This window comes from Phodopus roborovskii, unplaced genomic scaffold, assembly GCF_943737965.1.
Source record: "Phodopus roborovskii unplaced genomic scaffold, PHOROB, whole genome shotgun sequence".
Lineage (NCBI taxonomy): Eukaryota > Metazoa > Chordata > Mammalia > Rodentia > Cricetidae > Phodopus > Phodopus roborovskii.
In genome coordinates this window covers 8,722,428-8,749,129 of record NW_026125489.1, presented here as the reverse complement: position 1 = coordinate 8,749,129, position 26,702 = coordinate 8,722,428, and the positions used below count along the sequence as shown (strand labels likewise).

The 26,702-nt window shown below is 44.2% G+C and overlaps 1 protein-coding gene across 1 annotated transcript; it reads left to right on the top strand.

Annotated features, from left to right (window-relative positions):
• Nucleotides 1-5,687: 5,687 nt before the first annotated feature.
• Ifng (interferon gamma) lies at nt 5,688-10,016 on the top strand. Its single transcript, XM_051176192.1, has 4 exons — nt 5,688-5,801; nt 7,085-7,153; nt 7,249-7,431; nt 9,790-10,016. The coding sequence occupies exons 1-4, from the start codon at nt 5,688-5,690 to the stop codon at nt 9,949-9,951; spliced, it is 528 nt and encodes a 175-aa protein (XP_051032149.1). The 3' UTR covers nt 9,952-10,016.
• The last annotated feature ends 16,686 nt before the right edge of the window (nt 10,017-26,702 follow it).

Sequence of the window (26,702 nt, the reverse complement as noted above, 5' to 3'; positions counted from 1 at the left end):
AGGTAGCTTCTGAATACACTGAAGATAACCATTTCCCCAAGGGAAACATAGTAACACACACACACACAAACACCTTTTATATGAATATGTGTACATATATAGGTGAATATATAATATATGTCATGGTGTATGTGCAAATGTGTGCTTATGTATATGGGGATGCCAGAGGAGGGTGTCATGTTTTGCCTAGTTACTTTGAGGCATTGTCTCTATGTGAAGTTGGATCTAGTGTTTTCCTAGCCAGGCTGGTGTCCAGAAAGCTCTACTGGTCCTCTTGTTTCTACCCTTCAGTGCTGGGGTAGCAAGCATCCACTAGATCGTGCCCATCTTGTTATGTGGGTGCTGGGACCTGAACTCAGAGACAAGCGTTAGCAACTGCTGGAACTTGGGTTTTTGCTCCGATTCCAAATGAGCCCTGAGCAAACAAGAGCGTCTAGTGGGTAAAGGCATTAGCCACCAAACCCTACGACTGACTTCAAACCTCCAGATCCACGGTAGGAAGAGAGAATGGGCTCCTAATAAATCCTCTGACCTCCTTACTCCTGCAGAAGGAATATGGCTTCCTGCCCTCTACTGAGTCAAGAGATTAAAATTATAGCTATTGTTGCAACCAGCTTTGCTCATTGCAACTTCTCTGCCACCTTAAAAGCTATAGGTATGTAGTAAATGCTCAATAAAGACATACTAATTCCTTGAAATTAGGATATAAACCAGAATTTTGCAACATGACTTTCCATCTTTCTTTAGTCACTCTATGTCAAGGACCCAGTAGGTGCTTGAAAACTTATTAAGGAACACAGATACTCCCTTTAAATCAGGACTGTGACTGTGTAGATGAGCAACACACAGTGTCCTCTGTTGTAAAATCGAAAATGTTGTAACTGGTCACTTTAGTCCCCGTTCTTCTCAACATCCCTCAAAATCGTCCAGACGGTCTTTAAAAAGCAAAAGGTGATTCAGAGAAAACTCTGTAACCTATGGGATCGATGAGTCAGATTGCGGGGAAAAACCTGACTCGGTCCGGGTGGACTCCATTCTTCACATCAATCTTCTTCCGCAGGCTCAGCCGGTATGAGGTCAGGAGTTCCAGGAGCTGAAATAACGCAGGGGGCATGGATCCAACACTTACTCATACCGAGTGGAAGAAATCTGAGAGACTGAGGGAGATAACGGGTTGTGTGTGCTAGGGATGTGGCTGCTGATGCAGGGGAAAAGGGTAGCCAGGATGTAGGTTTGACTACTGACTCTGCTCAGAGTGGGGTCGCAGGAGATGCCGTCGAAATCTTGCTGACACAACCATCGCCAGTTTTCAGAAAGAAACTCTAACTGAAAAGAAAAAAGAAAGTTTGCAGTCCCTTTGTTTTAGTAATACCATCACACCTTGCACCTCCTGGTGGCTTTGCAAAAGTTTTGAAGGATTACCATGGTGGTGAATGATTCTTCTGGCCCAGTATTGGCCGAACTAGCAAGGTGTGAAACCTCTAGTTTGCATGTACAACAGAAGGTGTTTTACAGACAGTGGCAGAGAGATTTCTCTATGAAATTGAGAAGACTGGAAAAGGTCAGAAAAGGATGTGCTATTGGAGTGACAGTATTCTAAATCAGAGACTCCTGTGTCCCTGAGTAAAAACCCAAGTGTGGCTGATTCATTTCCCATGTGGGATGCCAAGACCAGATGTGCAATCTACAGAAATGCCCAATGAAGATGAGACACTTTAGAAAAACTGTCAGGAGTTTGAAGAAGGGGACAGTAGGGCATCAGGTGGAGTAGTGTGGGTTGTTCTGGGTTCGGTGTCCTGGCACATTGTGTGCTTTGAGTGCTGGTGACGTCAAGAGAGCTGGAAGGCCTAGTCCAGGATCCCACAGCTTTTATTCTCAGTAAAGGAATCTATAGCTACTCCCTCACCAATCCCATAGGGAAAAACAACCCGCAAACCCAACTGCTATTGGATTTATCTATTCCAATTGCATATCTAACATAGAAATTAGAAATGTGTTCAGCAAGTTCTAGTAGATATCGATCAACTAGGAAAAGGGGGTTTTAGATCCATTAGCTAGGTGAATGACTCAAAACAAGTCACTATTTATATTTCTGGGTCTTCATGTAAATTGGAGGGATAGGACATTGGCAGCTTCTGCAATTCCACAATTCTGGGTTTCACCACGACACCAAGTTATCAGAGCTTGAGTTTTAGATACGCAGTTTCCAATCTGAACATTTGGCCAAGTTGTAGGCATAGCTTTAATATGTATCTTTTATCCCTAATAGGAACCCTCAACTGAACGAACAGTTGGAGTATAGACAAGTTCTTTAAAATATTTATTTATTTATTTATTTATTTATTTATTTATTTATTTATTTATTGGGGAGTAGAGCTAGGGACACACCGTGGTGTGCCCGTGAAGACCAGAGGACAATTTGCAAAAACTGACTCTCTTCCTCCACTCTGTGGGCACCAAGATTTGAACTCAGGCATTCAGGCTTGGCGCCAAGCACCTTTACCCACAGAGCCACCTTGTCTGCTCCCCATTTTTCTTAATTCTTCTCTCCCAGTACTGTATTCCCCTGGGAAATAATTGAGATTGTAGGTAGAACTAACTTTGGCTTTATTCCAGAAAATTTCCAATATTGCTTCTAGAGACTCAAAGTTTGGCTCTTGGTGTCTGGGAGGCAGGGAACGGCGGCAGCATGCCTGACATCATTGCATGCTGCCTGACATCATTGCATGCTGCCTGGCATCATTGCAGACATGATTTGGCTTGTAACACTCTGCCTTCCTTAAGGATTTTCTCAGGTCTGCATTCCCTTTGGAGAGAGCAATCACTGTTGTCTGCACACTCGTCTCTTGTTGTGTGGGAGCCTTTGATCTCACAGATTGATTTGGACTTTGTTCTTTTTGAAGACAACTCTGTAATGATCAGTTTACTTTTTATTTTGTAATTGAAAATTGTAAATCTTTTCTTTTGCTTCATTAATTGCACATTTGTATAGTTTAATTATTATTTTTCTTCTTCTCATGGATCACGGTGGGAAGGGGAATGGAGGAGATCTCCTGAGTAAACTGGGAAGGGGGGGGTCAGTAAAGGGAAGGGGATGCGGGAGGGGAACATGATGGAAGGGTGAGGAAGGATGGGGCGGGAGAGCAAGGAAAGAGATGTCTCAACAGAGGGAGCCATTACAGGGAGAGATCCGTTGCTAGGGAAATTCCCAGGAATCCACAAGGATGACCCCAGCTACGACCCCTAGCAGTAGTGGAGAGGATGCCTGGACTGGCCTTCCCCTGTAATCAGATTGGTGACTACCCTAATTAACATCACAGAACCTACATCTAGTAACTGATAGAAGCAGATGTACATCCAAGCCCCAGGCCCAGCTCCAGGAGGAGTCCAGTGGAAGGCAGGGACCAGGAATTATATGAGCAAGGGGGCTCAAGATCATGGCAGTGAAACCCACAGAGACAGTTGACCTGAACTTGAGGGATCTCACAGACTCCAGATCAACAGCTGGGGATACTGCATGGGACTGAACCAGGCCCGCTGCATGTGTGTGATAGTTTTGTATAGCCTGATGTGTGTGTGGGACCCCTGGCAGTGGAAGCAGGATCTGTCTATCCCTAGTGTATGAGCTGACTTTTTGAAGCCCATTCCATATGGTGGGATGCCTTGCTGAGCCTTGATTCAGGGAGGCTTGGTTCTGCCTCAACTCAATGTACCATGGGAGGCCTTACCCTTTCTGAGGAGTGGATGAGGGTGGGTTGAAGGGAGGTAGGGGAGGTGGAGGGAAAAGGAGGGAGGGGGAACTGTGGTTGGTATTAAATATATATATATATTCCAATATATCCTTTCCCCTTCCCAATCTTCCCTTAGGTCAGAATCCACCCCCTTTCCGTCTCTCATTAAAAAAGGACAGGCTTCTAGGAAATAACAACCAAACATGACAAAATAAAATATAATAAACTGAAACAAAAAAAAATCATCACATCAAGGTTGGACAGGGCAACCCAACAGAACAAAAGTAGCCTCAAGAGAAGGCGCAAGAATCAGGGACCTGCTCGTTCACATGCTCAGGGGTGCGATAAAAATGCTAAACAAAAAGCCGTAATAATATATGTGCAAAGGTACAGACCCATGCAGGCCCTGTGATTTGCAGCTGGAGGTTTGGTGAAGAACTCAAGAAGATGATGACTTCTCATCTACACCAAGATAACTGGGTACCACTCTGAGGTGCACAGGTTGGGGAAAGGGGAAACACAAGGTCAAAGGAACTCTACGAACAAGATGCAGGTTGTTATTAAGGAACCAGCTATCTACCCAGCATCCCCATATAACAACTGATAACTTTTATTGAGCAGCTGCTGTGAATTCCCACCACTTCCCATGGATCATCTGATGGAACTTTTTGGCTGAAGTCTGATGGGGTGTACCAGCATTAAGCTCACTGTACAATGAAGAAGCCACGTCACCAATCATAAATATGCTCACACAAGATCCCACAGGTAGAATGTGCAGGGCTGGGTCTGTACCCACAACCACGGTAGCCTAATAATGTATACAGGGAAGGCAGATATACAGCTAGCTGAGTTGGAACCAAAGAGCAGAGGGTCTCTTCTGCCATCCTGAAGGATTGTCTCTCACAGAGACATTGACAAATAAGAAAGAGGAATTTTCTTGTTAGAACTTGAGGGGAAAAACAGTTCTCAGTCATTAATGGTTATTTGGGGCAAGTGTGTGTCTAGTGCTGGACTATTTAGTGGGGTGGCCTGAGCCACATGTAGGCATGGGCATTAGGACTATGGCTAGTCCCAAAGCGATTTCTGTGTGTATAAGATGTACACCAGGCTTTAAAGATGTCCTGGCCAAGGATGGAGACTCATTCATCATGTACCTGGATGCATGTTACCTTAGATACGTTGATTGAAATATGATATTTAAGAAGTTATTCTTGCATTTTTACTTTTATTAATGGAGAAACTAGTCAGTTATATTTTATCTATGTTGCCTGCATTTTATTCCTTCTGGGCAGTTTAACTTTGAGTGATCTTGAACTTATGGTAGGTATTTTACTAATCAATTCTGATGAAGGACTTCCTAGCCACAATGGTTAATTAATTGTATGCTTTCCTTGCTTTCTGGTCATTTGCAAGGAAACTTTAAAGAAGGCTTCCCCTTTGCAGGGGTTTGAGAAGCAAGAGTTTCCTTTCTCAGCTGTTCCCAACCACAAATGCTCAACCTGCTGTGATCTGTGGACGAGGAATTCACATTACAAGGGCAAGAGAGGGGAGACATATAAGCAATTTCCAGCCTCGAATGGTGTGAAGTAAAAGTGATTTCAGCAGATCCCACAAGAATGGCACAGGTGGGCACAGTGGGTCTGGCTCATCGTCAGAGAGCCCAAGGAGTCGAAAGGAAACTCTAGCTACAACCCTGACATGCCACAAAACCAGAGCTATAATGCAAAGTAACTAGCGTCCCCAACTATCTGTCACCATCTCATCTTAAAAAATGTGTGAAAATACGTAATCCTGAGGAGCCTTCAATTAGGTATAAATACTGGCAGAAAGGGAGGTGCAGGCTATAGGTTCCATCGGCCCATCAGCTACCACAGAAGACGAATCAGCCGAGTCCTTTGGACCCGTTGACTTAACTCGGGTGCTCCGGACTTGGACAGCATCGGTCTGCTTGAGACAATGAACGCGACACGTTGCGTCTTGGCTTTGTTGCTCTGCCTCACCCAGGCTATGTCTGGCTGCTACGGCCAGGGCACACTCATTGAAGAAATAGAAAACCTGAAGGAATATTTTGTAAGTATGACCTTTTAATAATGCTCGTAGTTGAAAATGACTGATGTTGACTTCTGCCGCCAACACGACGCAGCCGCCTCTCGTCCTCAGTCATTTGGAGAAGATGGGGTGCTATGTTGCTATTAGCCGGTGATGTGCTTATTGACTCAATGATTTTGATACTGATTTAACTCTGTTCGATTTGTTGTAGAGACTCACAGGGTATTTACAAATCTCCCCAAAGATAGGAATACTATGAGTATGAGGTACAAACATACTTAACATTTTGTGATTTTTTTTTTTTTTTTTTGTCATTTAGTCATATTAGGAAGCATTCTTACCCTCATGGCTGGCTGTTCATTTCTCATTCCTCAGACTATTATGAAAGTGATAGTGAGAGATGAATATTGCCATTAAAAACACCCAGGGAAACAACCTATCGTTTAGAAGTAACAGTTCTGCTTAAGAACTGGCCCCTGCTTTGCTTTTCTCTGAAGATCAACTTTGAAATTCTACTATAAATGAATTATCTGTCACTGAAGCCAGCCACTTACAGAGGTCTGAGAGGGTCATGTTTCTTGAGTTTTATGTTTTTGTTTTTTGTTTGTTTGTTTTTCTTTTGTCAATTTCCTTTTGAATTAACTAAGGTTAACAAAAATAATTTTTATTTTAATCTTAAAATTTTATACCTTGTCCTGAATGCCTGCCATTACACACATAGCTATTATAATAATGCTCAAGCATCTGAAGGCAATTTTATCCTCACAGTGAAAATCAAGCTGACTCACACACACATGTGCTTGGTTGGAGCTATCTTTTAAAGCAGTGATTAACAGTGCAAAGAGATGTTTCAGAACCCTGAGCCATAAGGGGGCAGTGTGCACACTGGGATTAATCTGATGATTTTTTTTTTTCTTCACTCTCTTAATTTGAGAGTAATTTTCTTTAGCTCATTGCAGCTATTTGAAGTGCTTGAAATCTCAGAAATCTCATCATCATCTTTCCTTTTTTTTTCTTTTCTTTTCTTTCTTTCTTTTTTTTTTTTTTTTTTTTTTTTTTTTTTTTGAGCTTACTTGTGGCCTTACAATTCAAGAATAGGCTAGAAGGAACTAAAGCTAAAAGAATGTAAAATCGTCTTTGGCTAAATCTGACGTGCAATCTTTTGGGGATGCTTGCTAGAAGTAAATGAAAGGGCCGGGAAGGAAATCAGTGACTATTGTTAGCACCGAATTTGAGGAAACACGATGGATATTTTTAGGGCAGTTAGTGAACTAATTATAAATAAAATTTCCTCTTTTCCTCAGAACTCAAGTAGCTTAGATGTCGGGAATGGAGGGGACCTCCTCTTTAATATCTTGATGAACTGGCAGAAGGTAAGCTGAATGTTCACTTTTTGCCTCATTTTCCCCGTGCTGTTTCTAATGGACCAGGTCCCATCAGGCTCTCTTTGTGATTTTTGTTTCCCAAGGACGGTGACACAAAAATTATTGAGAGCCAGATTGTCTCCTTTTACTTCAAACTCTTTGAAGCCCTGAAGGGCAACCAGGCCATCCAGAGGAGCATAGACACCATCAAGGCAGACCTGTTTGTTAAATTCTTCAACAGCAGTATGGAGAAACTCAATGACTTCGTGAAGCTCACGAAGATTCCGGTGAGGGCGATTTTGCAGAATATTGTATTAATGTTTTTTTTTTTTCCTTTGTTTGCGCTATATTGAACTATCAGATGGTAGAAGTTGATAAAGCTAGGGGATGAGCCCCTGTCTGAGATGCTTCCTCACCATGGGCATGCTGGGAAGGACTTGGTCTACTTTGGAAAAACACAGACTTTGAAACCATTGCCCACATGATGAGTAAATGCCCTGAGGAGGAAGTAGCCGAGGGGAGCAGCGAGCAGAGCTCTTGCGGTCCCTTGGTGTGGGATGGAAAGTCTCGTCTCGCTTAGGACGGGAGGTTGTGTGTTAGTGGAAATTGTAGTAGGAGGCAGTGAGAGAAGCCTTGTGTCCTCCTCCTCCCAGCCAGGCCACCAGGGACTGTGACTTTAATATGACTCACATGCCCAGCTGGCTGGGCTTCCTGCTTCCTCATCTTGATAGGAACCAGCTGGGATCACTACATTTCTTTAATCTCTTTTTACCAAAACCAAAACAAGACCTGCACAGTGTCATAGGTAGAAAGTGAGGGTCAGAGAAGAGGAAATACTGGAGTTCCCGAGAGGCACCTGGGTGCCCTTGGTCTCTCCTTGGCCTCTCACACTATGCAGGGCAAATTGTTTTCAGGGGAAGCAACGGGAGACGTACTTGGAAAGGATTGCTTTGTGGCGCTTATGAAAGTCTTGTTCAGTTAACTTTCCTACACAGGGATATTCCAGCTATCCCACGTTGGGCATCTTAGTGTGAAACCATCCTAAGCCTTTAAATTATGCCTTCCAGAATCTGCAAGATAACTCAAAAGCATAAGGCAAACCTATTTTTTTTTCTAAATTTTATCCAGAAGGCAAAGACATTCATTCTAAAGCCTTAGGCTCTGATGGTAAACAGGCTCAATCGAAAGGGAGAGCTGTCTGTCTTGTGTTTTGCAGCTTCTACCATGACTCATGCTCTGTAGCAGGTGCTGGAGGATGGTAGCATCTCCTAGCCTATCAACTACAGATGGTTGAAGTACTCATTCCTAACTCATTCCCATTTAGGGCTTGCTGTTCCACTCTGGCTAAGTCTCTTGGATTCTTGGCTGTGTTTTGAAAACTGGGAACTATAAATTTGTCTTCATAGCATACAGCTGGTAGAAGCCTGTTAACTCCTAAGGCCTTGGTTTTATCTCTCTGGAAGCCCTGGGTGTTGAATTTCATATGGGTGATTTTGAGCAAGCTCTTAACTCTTGTCCTATATTGTTGCATTGTTCACACATTTTAGGAACACACACTCACACACACACTCACACACATACACACACACTCACACACATACACACACACTCTCACACAACACACTCACACACACACTCACACACAGATAATCGTTAGTAACTAGTCTTATGTCCTATAAGTATCTGAATCCTTGGAAATGTGGCAAGGATGTCAGAGTATTTCCAGCATTAGAAAAATCAAACAAAGCCAGGTAACAGTGAGTAGTCTTCATTTTATTAAGCATGAAGCTGTCCACGTGGCTCTCCTGCTTCCAATGGAGAAGTTGTTTAAGTAGATGCATGAACGATATAGAAGGCAGAGGACAGGAAACACTGCAAGTGTTCATTGTCAGCAAAGTGATTATTACTAATCTGACCATGATTGGTGTTTATTTTTAATCCCATTCTAGACTTGATCACAATGACCTGGTCTGGGAGAAATCTAAAATCGTGTTTTTCATTTGTTTTGGACTTTATTTTTCCTTTTCCACTTAGTACTCAGCTTGTGTTGGTGGTTCTCAAGCTTAGGCTGCTGTCAGAATCTCTGGAGGGAACTTAGCTTCCAACAGCATGGGTCTCCTTCCTGCACGTGGGTCTTTGGGTTCCTTGGTCGATCTTGAAAGCATTCTGCTATTCCAAGGGGAGCATTGGCCCATAGGAACGTGTTTCTGTATGGATAGAAAGGCCGAGTCAAAGCATAACGTGGTAGACTCTGTGGGTGAAGAGGTCACTCACTGGGGCTCTTCACAAGGATGCAACTTCTAGAGGTCAGGTGCCTGGTTCCAGTTTAGGGTTACTGTGAACTCACTCCCACCCCATTCCGCCCAGGAGTCCGGTTAGCACTCCATTTTGAGGTTTCTGTAGCGGTTAAAGATAGAAATGTGGTGTAACTCACCCCATCCCTATGTACAATCTAAGTTTTTAATGACCCTTTTGACTTAACTGCTAAAGACGTGATTATTACAAATGAGAGGAATATGTTGCTATGCGGAATTGTTCTTCTTAAAAGGGATATTCCCATTTTCACGGATCACGATCTTAAAAGAAAAAATATCCCAATGGTTTCCTTGCTTGGAGTTAATTTCATTTCCCCCCCACCCCAACAGGTAAATGACCCCCAGGTCCAGCGCAAAGCCATCAATGAACTCCTGAGTGTGATGCCCCACCTGTCACCAAAACTTAGCCTAAGGAAACGGAAAAGGAGCCGGTGCTGTTTCGGGGGTGGAAATCGTCCCGTTAAGAATAACCCTGCCAGCAGCGCTATTTGAATTTTAAATCTTAAACTTATTTATTAATATTTAACATTATTTATATGGAAAGTATATTTTTTAGACTCACCAACCGAAGAAGTATTTATAATAACGACTTTTCTATGATGGAAATGAATTTTTAATTAATATATATGTTATTTATAATCTTCATATCCTCCCCAATCCCACCTGACCATGTATCCTTTCTGACTGATTAACCAAGACTGTGCGATTAAAATGTTGTATCTCAGGGGCCAGTCAACCAGTTGACTGGACAGACTGTAGGTGGTACACTTAATTTACTTGACAACGAAGGGCCCTAACAGCTGTAGTGACACCAGGAATCGCGGCTGTTGGGAGGGCGCATGCCTACACTCTGAGCCAGCCCTTCAATAGCGAGTCAGTCAGCACTTCAGCAAAGTGTCCCTGCAGGAGAACAGGGTCTCCCACCTGGTGCTTCTGAATACTGTTGAAAGCTGTGACTGCACCCAAATGGCAAATAACTCACTTATTTGTAGTTTACCGCTGTCTAAAGCATATGAATAAAGTGCACTTTCACAACTATGTATGCCGTGTCGGACTCCTTCTAAGAGGCGGCCCGGGCGAATGAGCCACCTATGCATGGGATGAATGGGTAGGAGATAAGCCGTTTTTTTAGCGGTGGGAATCTTGGAGCTGCATTAGGCCCCATCAAGAGTGTGGTGCTTTCCTCTCCTGGCAATTTGCTGGTCCTGTCGCGCCCCCCCCCCCCCCCACTGCTCTAGCTGGCAGCTGTTAGAACTTTCTTTCAAAGATGCATGCCTAATTGCATCACCATTCATCTTAGCCTGCTTGCAGTGGGAAGTGTCCGAACTGCTTAGCTTGGCATTTGAATCCAATCTCTCTTGTACACCGCCGCGCTAGCATCCCCTCCCACACTCACTGCAGGCAAATGCCATTGCTGTGTGTCTTAGCGTTTCTATTGCTATGGAAAAAGAAATATCACCAGCCAAAGCAAGCTGGGAGGGAAAGTGTTTATTTCCCCCCTTAGATTATAGCGCTGAGGGAAGCCAGGGCAGGAACTCAAGGCAGGAACCCGGAGGCAGGATCTGAAGCAGATGCCGTGCAGAACATTGCCCACTGGATGGCTTCTCATGGTTTGCTCAGCCTGCTTTCTTATACAACTCAGGACCAGCTGTCCAGGAATGGCACTGTGCCCTCTGTAGGCTGTGGGCTGGGCTCATCTACATCCGTCATTAAGAAAAATGCCCTACAGACTTGCTTACAGGCAGTGTAATAGAGGAATTTTCTCCCATGTTCGTTCCTCTTCCTAGGTCACAGCTTGTGCAAGTTGACTAACGAATAGACACAGTGTTGCAGAATTTTAGCTCTAGGGAGAGAAGCCTGGGCTGGAACCAAGATTGGGCCATTGTAAGCAATGTGACACCTGATAACTTCTTCATATTTTCTAATCTTTTATTCACCTATTTGGAAAAGAGGAATAGCTAAACATGGTTCTTCCTTATAATATTGTGTGTGAATTCATTCTTTCACGTAATTGCATTTTTTTTTGTGTGTGTGTGGTACCTGATAAGTGTCTAGGTAGTGAGATACTTTAGTTCACTAAAAACACACAGGGATCCCCAAACTTGGATAATTTGAGCAACTAGGAAATAGACAACGAACAAAATGCATTATATTCACTCAAGTTGCATGGTGTTTTGAAAATGCTTGTTGGTATGGAAAAATAAAGTAGAGCAGGATGGAGGAAATCGACTCTCAATGGGATGAAGTAGGTAGTGCAGAGGTTTAAAAAGAGTGATTATAGTTTCCTAACCAAGGAAAAACCAATTGAGGAGGAATTTGCAAGGGTGATACCTATTTAGATTCCAGGCAAGATAAATATCCTTGCAAAGGCTTTGGAGTGAAGATTCCCTGGGCATGAAAGAAGAAACAGCAGACCCGCAGGACAGTCCAAAAAGATGGAGGAAGGGACAGAAATCCCCAAGGGAGATAAAGTACAAGGAAACTCAAGATGTAATGACTTGGATGTGCTCTGGATTGTGAGTTCCAGAAGACCCTCTGAGTTGGCATAAGATGGTCTTACAATGTGCTATGAACTTGGACATGTAATCACTTACATAAACAAGAATAATAGATATAATGAGATGATCTCTACCGGCTTCAGGACACACAGTGGTGACAAGATTAGAAATGTCAAGGGGCACTGGGTATCAGGAGCTCCCTTCTCAGTCTTAGTGCTTTTCCTTGCCTTCCCACACAAGCGTGAAACAGTTTGTGTCAAGAGGCCATTTTTAGTTCTTGGCAATAATCAGTGGCTATTGTAATCAGTACAAGGTAACTAAGCAACAGTGCCTGCAACCTGCATTCAAAACTTTAAAATCTTGGATGAGGCAAGAAGGAAAAAAAGTTAGGATAATGTCGGCAGGGCTGTGACTGACGAAATGCTGCTGACTAGATATTAACTGATGGGTGCAGACTTTAACTGCAGTTGGAAAGTTGTCATGAGATGGTTTGATCTGGACCACAGAGACGGATGATATCTATGGGGAAGGGGTTAGGATTTCTCCAGGTCCTTCATTTTGAGATGTGATTAATCACACAATAGAAAGGGAAGCATTAGGGGTGCCAGTCTGTGACTAGGTTAATTCTTTTCCCTGAGTGATGATGGTGTGAGTTGGAGCCAGACACTGAGACATAGAGAGCAGTGATGGGAGATGTCATTCTGTAAATATGTTTCTCATACTGGTTAATGAGTAAAGCACTGTTGGCCAATAGGAAAGCAAGAGAGGAGGGACTAGGAGACGGGGAGGAAACAGGAAGTAGTAAGGAGGAGTCAGCATGGGGCTGGCGCGGCGGTGGGACAAGACCAGGCGGCGGGAGGAAAAACCGTACGCGTTACAGAGCAGTACTGTATTATGTGGTGGGATGGTAGCAGGGGGTGGGGCAGCAGGGGGTGGGGCAGCAGGGATTGGGGTATCAGGGGGTGGGGTAGCAGGGATTGAGGTAGCAGGGATTGGGGTAGCAGGGATTGGGGCAGCAGGGATTGGGGTAGCAGGGGGTGGGGTAGCAGGGATTGGGGTATTAAGGATTGGGGTAGCTGGGATTGGGGTATCAGGAGGTGGGGCAGCAGGGATTGGGGCAGCAGGGATTGGGGCAGCAGGGATTGGGGTATTAAGGATTGGGGTAGCTGGGATTGGGGTAGCAGGGATTGGAGTATCAGGGGGTGGGGTAGCAGGGATTGGGGTATTAAGGATTGGGGTAGCTGGGATTGGGGTAGCAGGGATTGGAGTATCAGGGGGTGGGGTAGCAGGGATTGGGGTATTAAGGATTGGAGTAGCTGGGGTTGGGGTAGCAGGATTGGGGTAGCAGGGATTGGGGTAGCAGGGATTGGGGTAGCTGGGATTGGGGTAGGGAATATCCTTCAGTAGAATTTGAGACTGGCCTGTTGTGCAGTTGTCAATAATTCGCTCTGCGTCATTGTCTTTCTTTGATGTTCATATTTAGTCTCAGGGGTTTATAGGATTCAGAAGGGGTGGACTATATTTTGTAATAGGGCAGATGAGAGTGACAGTTATTCTTGTCCTATGTTAGCAGGGATGAGCATCTCCCTCGGCCTGGGATTCAGTCCCGCTAGTTAGTAGACGCTGCTGGTCTCAGTTGTTACAATGACCCAGTTGTCAGTCTGTCCTATGACCTCTGACCCCAATGTTGATGTGTGGGGTCTGTTTTTTAGATGTAACCAAGTCCAAAAGTTTAACTTTCTAAAACAACACACTTATCCCTAAGCACATGTGATTGATAACATAGGCAGGAAGTACAGCATCGGTATTTACTGGGAGAAAGCCAATGTAATCTCTCATTGTGCTTGGCTGCCTTGGATAGGGCTTCATTTGGTCAGATGGTTACAGAGGGTTAAAGATGGAAGTGCCAACCCCACGTGAGTTACAGCTGTAAAGCCACATTAGAGGCCCCGATGGCCTGGGTATGGCCACTTCAAATGCAGGATTTGTGACAACAAAATATCAAATGGTACTGATGAGCAACTGGGTTATGTGCTGTGGTAGGGTTCAGCAAAACAGACTTTTGCCAGTGGCAAACCTTTAGGGATATCATTTACTGTCTTCAAATCTCACTCTCCTCCTATCCAAAGTAGAAAGTCACAGGTCAGTCATGAGAATTACTTAAGAAAAATGTTGGAAAATTGCTTTGAAAAAAGACAATGCTCAATAAATTATTCCTATAATTATTATTGTTATATAGAAATATTTGTTGAGTGAATTAATGAATCACTGTCATGATATGACAAAGTCTTGTTAGTTTTCCTTTAAAAAAAATAGTATAAATTGAGGTTGGAGAATGGCTCAGTGGTTAAGAGTGCTTTTCCCTTACATTCAGCCACACTGAACCTCTTAGAAGAGAAAGTGGGAAGTAACCTTGAATGCATAGGCACAGGAGACCACTTCCTGAACACAACGCTAATAGCACAGACTCTGAAATTGCCAATAAACAAATGGGACATCCTGAAACTAAGAAGTTTCAGTAGGGCAAAGGACACAGTCAACAAGACAAAACATAGCAGCCCACAGAATGAGAAAAGATATTCACCAGTCCCACATCTGACAGAGGGCTGGTCTCCAAAATATTTGAAGAACTCAAGAAACTAGTCACCAAAACACCAAATAATCCAATTTAAAAATGGACTACAGGTCTAAATAGAGAATTCTCAACCAAGGAATCTCAGATGGCTGAAAGGCACTTAAGAAAGTGCTCAACATTCTTAGTCATCAGGGAAATGCAAATCAAAACAACTCTGAGATACCATCTTACTCCTGTCAGAATGGCTGAGATCAAAACACCACTGACAGCTTATGCTGGAGAGGATGTGGAGAAAGGGAAACACTCCTCCATTGCTGGTGGGAGTGCAAACTTGTACAGACACTTTGGAAATAAGTATGGTGGTTTCTCAGAAAATTGGAAATCTATCTATATCAAGAGCCAGCAATGCCACTCTTGGGCATATACCCAAAGGATGCATTCTCATACCATAAGGACATTTTCAATTATGTTCATAGCAATATTGTTTGTAATAGCCAGAACCTGGAGGCAACCTAATGTCCCTCAACTGAAGAATGGATAAACAAAATGTGGTACATTTACACAGTGGAGTACTGCTCATCAGTAAACAATAATAACACATTGAAATTCTCAGGTAAATGGATGGAACTAGAAGAAACCATCCTGACTGAGGTAACCCAGACACAGAAAGACAAACATGGTATGTAGTCACTCTTAAGTGGATATTATACATAGAGCAAAGGACAACCAGCCTAGAATCCGCAACCCCAGAGAAGCTAGCAAATAAGCAGGACCCTTAGGGAGACATACCCCTGCCCCCAAGAAGGGGAACTAAACAAGATCTCCTGGGTAAATTGGGATTGTGGGGGTGGAGAAGGAGGGAGGTAGGAGAGAGAAGACAGGAGAAGGGGAGGGGGCAGGAGAACATGAGGGATTGGGAAAGTCAAGTTGGGAGAAGGACAGAGAGGGAGAGCAAGGAATGAGATACCCTGATAGAGGAAGCCATTATGGGGTTAACAAGAAACTGGGCACTAGGGAAATTCCCAGGAATCCAAAGGGACCACTGGCCTTGGAACCAGTGTTTGCCCCTAGTGCATGAATGGGCTTTGGGAGCCCATTCCCCATTGAGGGACACTTCCTCAACCTAGACACACAGGGAGGGCCTAGGTCCTGCTGAAAATGATGTGACAGGCTTTGATGGTCCCCCACGGAAGGGCTCACCCTCTCTGAGGAGTGGATGGGGGCGAGATGGGGAGATTGGGGGGAATGAGAAGATGGGAGGGAGAGGGAACTGGGATTGGCATGCAAAATAAGATTTTTTTTTTTGTTTTTGTTTTTAGAAAAAGAATATAAACCAAAAGGAAAGATGAAGAAACAGAGAGTGCTCTCTGAGGGTGAGTGGCACCCATGTGGGGATCTTTGGGGGGCACAACCGCCTGTTCTGAACTCAGTGGGCACCTGTTCTTATGCACACATAATCCCCATAAACATAACTAAAAAGGAAATAAAAAAAATCACTTAAAAGATTATAAATGGACACCTAACAATTGTGCCTATTTAGGGGAGTATAATGTGTCATTCTGATATATGTGTGACACATACATTTTGTATTTTATATCAAGCAACTATGAATATTTACTGGCTACAGTATGATTTGTTGATACATGCGTATATGTGCTATATATTATTGATGTATATGTAGATGTTTGGTTTATAGACCTGTAATGGCTGCCACACCCCTTTGGGTGTGGCTTCTGGTGGAAGGAAGCTGAAAGAGAGGAGCTTGAGGCGTGGCTTTCCCTTGCACAGTCTTTGTGTGGGTCCAACAGGGAGAGCAGGGACACACTCCAGGGGTTCTTTGTATTTGTCTGTATAATTGTTCCCAAATAAACATCCATTTGTCATTTATCTTAGGTCTAGTTATGTCATTGTATCCTTGCCTTCATATATATATATGTATATATAGTCTTTTTAAGATTTGTGTGTGTGTGTGTGTGTGTCACATGTGTGCAGGTGCCCATGGAGGCCAGGAGAGGGCGATATATCCCTTGGAGCTGGAGATACAGGTAGTTAGTTGTGTGGTCTTGAAGAGCAGAAAGACTCTCTTAACTGTGTACCATCTCTCCAGCCCCTGATGTGACTATTTTATGCATGCTTAGTACATGTTGTTTAGTATACAATACTTAAGTCATGGTGAGTAACATGTCCATCATCTCAAACATTCATTGCTTACATATACTTCCAGAATTACTCATAGTGAGGAAGTAGTGGGGACCACTCATTTAGCCCTAGAATCAACATGTTAATTGATTTCTTTTGACACAGGTTTCACTATGTAGCATTGGCTGCCCTTGAACTCATTGTATAGGCTGGGCTGGCCTTGAACTAACAGATATCCAGTCTATCTCTGCTGCCTGAGTGCTGGGATTAGAAGTGTGTGCTATCGTGCCTGACTGCTAACTGAATTTTTAAGGAGTCTTCCAAATCTATGAAACTATAACATGCCCCACCTGCAGTGTGTGTGTGTGTGTGTGTGTGTGTGTGTGTGTACACGTGCACATGTGTATGCTGGTGTGCTCCTGTGCATGGTTATGCAGAGGCCAGATGATGCTGTTGAATATTTTTCTCTATTGTGTGACATCTTGTTTTTTTGAGAACCTGTACCTTGCTATTTAGTTAGCGCTAGGGGTACAAAGGACATGCCATGGCACATGTTGCTTTGTTTCACATGGTACCAGGGAGCTGAACTCAGGTCTTCATACCCAGTGAACCACCTTCTTCTCTTAGTTCTCATCAATGCTATAGGCTTAATCTCCCAAAGCATTTGCTGTGACAGTTCCAAATACATTGCATTTCATTTATTTTCCTTCATCGAGGGCATTCCACACAAGGCACTGCAAGCCCTGGGGAAATAAGAATCATGGTTATGAGTGCCATGACTTGACTATGGCACTGTGACCCGTGCACCCATGTGTTATAGGCCTGATCCCTAGTTTGGCAGTTTGAGTGAGAATGGCCCCATAGGCTTTTGTATTTGAATACTCAGTCCCCGGATGGTGGAAGTATTTGGGAAGGGTTGGGAGGTGTGGCCTGGTTAGAGGAGGTTTGTAACTGGATGTAGGCTTTGCGATTTCAAAAGCTCGTGCCTTTGCAGTTGGCGTTCTTTGTCGCGGGTTGTGCATCAGCTATTGTTGCTCTGCCTGCAGCTCTGCTTCCAGCCACGATTCTAACTTTCTGAAACCAAGCCCTAGCCCCCAGTTCAATGCTTCGCGATGTGGAATGTTAGATCAAGATGTGTTAGATTCGCTTATGCTGTGGAATATTTGCTTAGTGATGCAAGGGCGTGTTACTTTTGTATCACTCTGTAAAGCTGTATTCCTGTGCCTGCCTAAAACACCTGGTTGGTTTGCTAAAGAGCTGAACATCTAATAGCTAGGCAGGAGAGAGAAATCAGTAGGGCTGGCAGGCAGGAAAATAAATAGAAGAAGAAGTCTAGGGAAGGGGGAGAGGAGTGAGAACAGAAGGAGAGAAGGACACCAGGGGCAGCCACCTGGCCACCCGGCCACCCGGCCACACGGCCACACGGCCACACAGCCACACGGCCGCCCAGTCACCCGGCCACCCAGCCACCCGGCCACCGGGCCACCCGGCCACATGGCCACACTGCCACACAGCCACAGAGCCACCCAGTCACCTGGCCACCCGGCCACATGGCCACACGGCCACAGAGCCACCCAGTCACCCGGCCACCTGGCCACATGGCCACCAAGCCACCCGGCCACCCAGCCACACAGCCACCCATCTACCCAGCCACACAGCTACCCACCTACCCAGCTACCCAGCCACCCAGCCACCTAACCAACCAGCCACCCAGATACCCAGCCACCCAGCTAGCCATGGAGAAACAAGGAAAGAAAGACATAGACTAAAGAAAGATCAAAAGCCCAGAGGCAACATGTAGCTAAAGAGAAATGGGATGATTTAAATTAGAAAATAAGTCAAGCTTAAGCTTGGCATTCATAAGCAAGAGTAAGTCTCTGTGTATTTATTTGGGAGCTGGGTGGCTGGCTCCTAAGGAGTAAAAACAAAACAAAAAAAAGTACAGCTTTATGTTGCCATGGTCATAGTTTCTTGTCACAGCAATGGAAAAATAACTAAGACATTTAGGATGGCGCCTCTGAGAACTGTGGAATGTTACAAGCTATATCCTCGAGAAAAGCCCTTAGGGTTGTGACGACTGTAGACCTTCTTTTTGCCTCCCGATTCTTTTTCTTTCTTTTCTTTTTTTCTTCTTTTTCAGCCATGAGTTGGGGACATCAAGAATTGGATGAATGATCTCAGCTATCTTTTTTTTTTTAATTATTAAGCATGAGACTATGAATAGAGTAGAAAGTGCTAAGTCATGGGAAAATGACAGGCTGGAGACTCTGGTTTAGAAGTTAGGAAATCCACACTGCTGATTTCCTTAGGCTAAAACACCAAGATTGATGGAATTTAACCAGGGGGCCAGACTCCAATGCCATCTGCGAGTGTGACCCTGTCTACATGACATCAGGGCAGGTATGAGCTGATCAGGGGAAAGGCAGTTTGTCATAATGCTGTTGGAAGTATGGCTGTTTCTTTGAATTATCCTTTAATTCATGACTCAGGGCTACCTGGGGTGAATCAGGACAGCACAAAACACAAGCCCAGAGAAAGCAACAGCAAAAAGGATTCCTGTGAGTCAGGGACAAACCACAGCTCCTCATCCCTGAAGTGCCTGTGCCTTTCAACCAGGGGTCTCAATGCCTGAGACTCGGTTATTAGACTCTTAAATGATGCTTATATTAGAGAGATATGCACACTCTCATTTAAGTTTGGTCTGGCTAAAAATCACTCTTAAGCACAGAATCTTACAACAGATCAAAGTATGGAGAATGAATATCAGTAGAATGATGCTCAGCTGTAAATGGGGCATTTCTATCACCAACCCACTAAGGCTCAAGGACCATCTATTAAGAGAAGGCAGAAAGATAGTAAGAGTCAGAAGTCTCTGAGAACTAGACAGAAACAAGACAGGACTGCTGTGCTCATGAGTTCACCGCTCATGAGTTCACAGCAGCTGTGGTTTCCTGTACCAGACCTGAACAAGTTCAAGCCAGTCAGTATTTTAGCAAGGAGCAGGGGACCTGGGGAGCCCCACCTCTAACTGAGGGGCTATTGACAGCTGGTGGTTGCTGGCTGAGGGAGGGTAATTTTCTTAAGGGTGTGGTCCCTATTAGGTGGACTAAGGTCCAGTGGATGTTTCCATACCCCAAAGTATATAGACAGCAAACTGGACACAGTGAATTAAACAAACAAACAGGAAAAAGGACACGGTTTGGAGGAGGTGAGGAGGTAGGGGTGGATCTAGGAGGAGTGAAGGAGACCAGCTGGAATGAATATGACCAAAATACATTGTATCGGATTCTCAAAGAAATCATGAAAACAGTATACAAACAACGCAGCTGCCATCTGCCGCTTCTTCATGCCCAGTGCAGGTGAGTTTAGCTCATACAACACAAGGACAAGCCTTGCACCGTTTTGTCCGGAAACTGCCAGACAGCGATGGTCTGGAGACCCAGAGTTCCTTGCGAACTGAGAAGTGGAGAGAAGAGGATGCGCCCATCCCAGGGCACTGCTGTGAGGAGCACCTCCCCGGCTGGCTCGCTGTTTCTGAAGTGAATGGAGATTGAGCTGGGAAATTTGTTTTTCTCCCTCTGACTTAAAGGTCAGGCATCTGTGAGTTATAAGAATGTTCTTAACCACACAAGTTTCAGTAAAACTCAAAGTCAAATGCTGCTAAGGAAACTGGTTTTTACTTTGAACTCCGGCTTAGCAAATAAGGAAAATTGTAACACCCTGGGACTGGGTGGCTTGCTGATCTCAGTGGCGTGGTAGGCAGTGCCAGGAAAACCGCAGGCTGGATCTTCTATGCTAAAGCATGGAACAAATTTATTTTCATCTTTTCTCTTGTCTCAAAGATGAGGCCAGCATGGTGTCGTGAAAGCCGGATTCACATGTAACTCACTCAAACAGCTGTCTCTCAAATGCCAGAGCAGGAAGAGCCTCCTTCCAGGCAGTACCGGGGTTTCAGGTCAGTCTAGAGAGGAGACAGTTTCCTAGCTGTGTTAATCAGGAAAGTTGGCGGGAAACGGGAGTCATTCTAGGAAGAACTCCCATTTCATTTCTGATCAGCTGGCCCTAACCATCACTTCAAAGCTTCCCCGTTTTCCCGCTTTGATACCTACTGGCAAAAGGAAAATCAGTTTTATCCATTGGAACATCACAGGGTGCAGGGTGGGGGTGGGGGCATTCCAGCTCAAAATGAACTCAGTAGTATTTCTGTGCGCTTTTTTGTTTTCTTTGGGGATTTTTTTTTTCTTTTTGTCTTAATGATCTTTTTCATGTTTGTTTTGATTTTTGTTTCTGTGGGGTTTTTTTTTTTTTTGTTGTTGTTGTTGTTTTTTGCTTTTGTTTCTTTCTTTGAGAAAGAAGGGGAGAGAAAGCAGGAAAGCACCCTAAAGTTGAGTGGGAAGGGAGGCGGGGAGTGGTTGGGAGAGGAGGAAGCATGATCAAAATAAAAAAGAAAGAGAAATGGGTCTCCCTTGCCCGTCGGAGCAGGTGTGCAGAGACAGGGACAAGAGCACTTCCTGCAGTCACGTTTGTTCCACTGGGCAGTGGCTTCCACACAATGCTCTGGTCTCCTGTCACTCATGGGGTGGGCGTGTTCCTGTCAGGGTCTCCTTACACCTCCCGTTACTCAGGGTTACTGTGTGCTCCTGCAGGGCCTCTGAAGTGAGGAGAGAGAGGAGAGGACTCCCTTGGTTCTTGTTGTGACAGCCACCTTGAAACAGGGAAACGTTCCATCGTCTTGAGGCAGAGAGAGACGAACTCTGGTGCTCAGTTCACTTTCTCCTTCTTCAATGTCCTATTCATCTAGGATCCCAGTTCATGGCATAATACCACCCACATTTACCTGTACCTTCCTTGGTTAAACCTCTTTGTAAACTCTTAACAGGTAAACCTAGGTGATTCCAAACCTAGTCAGTTTGTACGTGGAGATTAGCCATCGAAGTCCACCCTTTGCCAACCCCCTCACTCATTGGCTGGCGGTCTTTCATAGTCCAAACACCATTCAAAAGTCGAATGGCCAAAGTCTCTTCAGAGACTCAAGACAACCTCTCAACTCTGTGCAATTAAAAAATAGGTTCACATTTTCAGTATACAATGGCACAGCTTAAACAATCCCACTACAAAGGGAGAAATGGAAACATTGGCAAGAAAGATCAGACCAACGTAACTCCAAACCCAGAAGGGTTCAGATACCAAGTGATGGGGGATGTCCCTGTATATATGGTTTTTTTTATTGGTTAATGAAGAATACACTGCAGGAAGATAGGCGGGGCTAGGAGACAAGGAGAATTCTGGGAAAGGTAGGCAGGGAAGTGCCAGAGAGAGTTGCCATGTAGACCACGAAGGAGTAGCATTCTCCGGTAAGCCAAGTCCACTTGGAAATACATAGATTAATAGAAATGGGTTAATAATTAAGACAGAGCTAGCCGATAAGAAGCCCCAGCCATCGGCCAACAGTTTAGTAATTAATATAGTGTCTGTGTGTTTATTTGGGGTTGAAGTGTGCTGGGACCAGCAACAATCAAGCCCCACAGCTCCACTTTTGTCATCGGGAATCACGGTGCACCATCCAGCACACTTCAGTAGGCTTAGGTATCCCTGGCTCTATAGCTCTGGGCATACGTAGCCTCTTTCTTGGCCCAGCTCCACTCAGTGGCTGCAGCTGTCCTTGGCAAACATCCCAAGTTTCTGGTATCTCTAATATACTCAAGTCTCCAAGGCAATCTGGACTTCATTGTCTGTCACAGCTTCACAAGCCTGCTAGGCATGCCATACTACTAAACATTGAATGGGTAATGTGCATTATGTCTACTGAAGTGTTCCTATTTCTAGATATTCTCAATGAATAGAAGTTAAAAAAAATGTATGTTGGTTTCATTACTTGTGTACATCTATCTGTCTACCATCCGTGTATAATCTATTTATCTATATATCTATCTAACTATCATCTATCTTTCTATCAATTGATCATCTGTCTATCCGCTATTTATCATCTATCTATCTATCTATCTATCTATCTATCTATCTATCTAATCTTAATCATGAAATCACATGGAGCCTTGACACTTCCCTTAATTTTAGCTTGGCTTTCCAATAGTCATAAGGCTTCATTTTAGTATCTGCAATATGTTTATGCTTTTGTTCAAACCTTATATACAAGCATAAAAGTTTTATAATTGCAAAACCATATGCCTATGAGGATCACATTTACACACTAGAATACAGTGTGAACTATTTGTTTTAAGTCATAATACGTACTAAAACCAGTCTTGGACAGTTGTTTAGATAATTTCCCCCTTTCCTAAGGTCCTCCTTCAGTATTTACATTAATTACCTTTCTCATTGCTGTGACCAAATAGCTGACAAAGCAACATAAAGGCAGAAAGACTGAATTTGGCTTACAGTTTTGGGAGACACAGTCCGCTACGACAGGGAAGGCAAAGCAGCCGGGACAGCTCCACTTCTAGCAGGAAGCATATGATGTCCCACATCCTGACAGCTCAGGACACAGAGTCTGGGTCAGAACCAGATGTGGATGACATTGTCAAGGCCCGCCCCCAATGTTTCCCGTTTGTTGTAGGTGCTGTGTCTTAAAGCTTCCTAAACTTGTAAGCCAGCATCACCCGCTGGGGACCGGGTGTGGAGATGCTTTTCACATCCAAACCACAGCAGGGAAGATATTCACGGACAACATGCACGGCCTGTCTGCCACAGCCTTATCCTGATTGATTTTAGTTTTTAAGGATACGGAGTTCTGTGCATTTTTCCGAGTGTGCAGACTTGTGTGTATCCTGCCGTGTGTTCATTTTGTTTCATTAGCCATCAGATTCCCCGCCCTGCTCCCTTGTGATCAGCCCTTGTCTCGCCCTTCAACGGCAGCAACCCCTCACCTGGTCCCCAGCTTGTACATCTAATGCACTGTAAAAAGTCAGCCATAAACTTTCATGCTGGCTTCTTTTATTTTACAGAATGCATTAAAGACTCATTCCAGTATTCCAGCCTTCAAGATCCCCCAGCTCCACCCCCAACGCCAGCAGGAAGCAACCGTCATTGATTTCTACACCCGTGTGTCACCCCCTTTTTCTGTATTGAACTCTGCAGCCCTGGGGTTGGTCTGCCCTTAAAAAATGTTTTATTACTAATTGTATAAATTCTGCCCTGGTCCTGTAATGTGTATACTCCTAGACATTCTCCATATGTATTTCTGACAATTGTTCCATTATGAAAATCTTGCTATTTATACTTTGAGACAAAGTATATGCCCTCTATACCCTCTCCTAGATAAGATGGTTTATTATTGCAATTTGACTTATTGGGTCCTACAGATGCTCACCTCTAATCAGGTAAACTATCTAACAATGCCTCATCAAAATAATACAATTAATTAAAGACTAATAGGTAACAATAACATTTTAAACGTGACCATTCTTTTTTGATAACTCAAAATCATAATGTTTAGACACACTTAATCACATTGTGTCTTACTAACTATTATAGATTTTTTTATATTACTTCTCTGAAATGTCCTGTAATCAGGTACAAGCTCACCTGAGAGGTATCTAAAACAGTTCCCAGCTAGGTATAAATATAGGTACTTTACATAATCCACTAGTGATGCCAAACTCCAGCTTTCTTCTCCAGAGAAGGTAGCTAATTATTTTGCTAATTCAGTTAACGATTTTGTTGAAAATAACTCCTTGCAGAACCTTCTTATCAATTTGGGGATTATAAGAACATTAATCATCTTACTCTTATTTTTATTCCAGTCACCATCAGATGCTTAGGATCAGCAATACACCTTGTGCAGAGAGATATCCACACACTGAATTTGTTAAATGAAAAACAGGGAGATGCTGCAGTCCACAAGAATTATGCAGTGAGATTTCAGTGGATAAAACAGGAGATTGACCCACCTGAATGAGTGTTTTCTAATGGAGATGAACCTAGCTGCAAGATGCTGGGCCCACCACCTTTTGTATATTTACGGTAAATCTTTTTTGGTGCAAGATTCAGCAGTGTATAGATTATTGAGCACAATTACCTATGTTCTGGTATGTTGGGTCACTTCTCTCCTGCTCTTGGGACCTCCAGTGAGAAATTTAGTCATGAGGTCAATAAGCTTGGTTCCCAAAGTCTGGTCTCTGCTTTGTGCCCTGAGATAGACTTAGAAGCCAGCTCCCTGCAATTATCTTCTATCTGATAGGACATTTGGCCAGGAGAGGAGTCCTTCATATGGTTCACATCTCAGACCTTCAAGATAGGGGTGACACTTAGTTTGACTCTTAGTCTTTCCAGATAAGGAGATTGGGTGCCTTAAATTCCACCACAGGCAACTTGGGAAAGTGCTAACCTCGGTTAACCTCTGCTCTACCATTAAAAAAAAATATTAATTCCCTACACCACCTCCACCTCAATCTATCCATAGAGGATTTTAACCTAGGAATTCAGAAATCATGCACCGACTCCCCCTCTCCCTTCTTAGAATGTAAAGCCCCCTAAACCAGCCTTTTTGACTCTGAGTACTACCTGCGCATCTTTCCAGCCACGCCTACCCAGGTCCGCAAAGATGCTGACAGTGTCATTGTAGACAGCTCTTACGTGCTTTTGACCCCGAGAAACTCAAGCTCACAGAATTGCCTTTGTTTTGTGTGTATATAAAGACCGGAAACTTTACAGAATGGTAGAGGATCAGAGGAAGAATAAGGAACACGATCTAAACAGTGCGCGTGTGTGAACCTGTTTCATTCTTCTTAGACTAGAAATTTTCTAAGGCCTTTCACTACACTGAGGCAACTTACCTGAACCTTGGCAGGGAGTCAGTAGAGCTGGACTCAGGTGGTCTTCTGGGCTGGGCTGGGGGTCCTGGGGTCTGTAAGAAAGCAGGCTGAGCAAGTCCTGTGAAAGGCAGCCAGCAGTTCCCTCCGTGGCCTCTGCCTCAGCTCCTGCCTCCAGGTTCCTGCCTGCTTGAGTTCCTGTCTTGACTTCCTTCAGCGATGGACTATGATGTTGAAAGATTAGTCAAATAAATCATTCACTCCCCAACTTGCTTTTGTGGTCATGGTGCTTGATCACAGCAAAAGTGGCCGTAACTAAGACAGAAAAGGCTCAGCAAGGTGTTCCGGGGACACATTGAGAGAAATGCAGATGGGGGAGGCCTGGCTTGACGAGTTCCAGACAGAAGTTTGAGAGTCACTCAAAGTACCTGCTGGGGCCGTTGCATATTTCAAGTTAAGAAACAGTGGTTCTGGCTAGCTATGGCTGAAGAATCAACTGCGATTAATAAGGTACCAGAACCATGCTCAAGCGAAACCTTAGCTTTGCTGGGACAATTGATGCTGGCCAGCTGGCCCTGAGAAACGAGTTGTGATTAAGAAGAGACCAGCATCCTTGAGGTGAAATCTTCTGGGAAGTGTTTCCTCAGCATCAGCTTGAGGCAGCCAAAGTTGTACCTCGTGCTGGCAGCAAACGTGGTAGTGTAAGAGTCAACTTGGGAGGCCCTGGGTGTGAAGGCATGAAGGGGTCATGGGGAAGGGCTGGGCTTGGCACTATGTAGCAGGACTGGAGTTCCTGCACAGAGCCCATGAAAGGCTACTGGGGAAAGTGCAGCCCGGTTTGGAGCAGAATTTTTGGAGATGCCCATATCATGGAAGGACCACCAAGAACAGCAGCAGCAGCTGGGTGGAGCCCGCTGGAGCTTAGAAGACTAGCTGTGTGGGGGGAAGGGGGTGGAGATGGAGAAATCGTCAAAAGCCTTTGGAGATCCCAGAAGACGGTGAGTGGATCCCAAACATTAGACATTGGATTATTTACACTGTTAAGAGTTTTGTCATCCATGCGGTGGTGGTGCACGCCTTTGACCCCAGCTCTCGGGAGGCAGAGGCAGACGGAGCTCTGTGAGTTTGAGACCACTTAGTTTTTGACCTTAGAAGAGCCCACAGTTGAGAGATGTGTGATTTTAAAGGGACTTAGGATTTGAAAAGAGAAAGATGCTTGTAAGTGTTTGAAGTTGTAAGAGTGTAGGATTTTTTATACTTGCA

What these genes read in the sequence shown, in the direction of transcription:
- Ifng (XM_051176192.1), top strand. Translation starts at nt 5,688, where the DNA reads ATGAACGCGACACGTTGCGTCTTGGCTTTGTTGCTCTGCCTCACCCAG. An exon ending in AAAACCTGAAGGAATATTTT is followed by an intron (nt 5,802 to 7,084) that starts GTAAGTATGACC and finishes TCTTTTCCTCAG; the next exon opens with AACTCAAGTAGCTTAGATGT. An exon ending in TGAAGCTCACGAAGATTCCG is followed by an intron (nt 7,432 to 9,789) that starts GTGAGGGCGATT and finishes CCACCCCAACAG; the next exon opens with GTAAATGACCCCCAGGTCCA.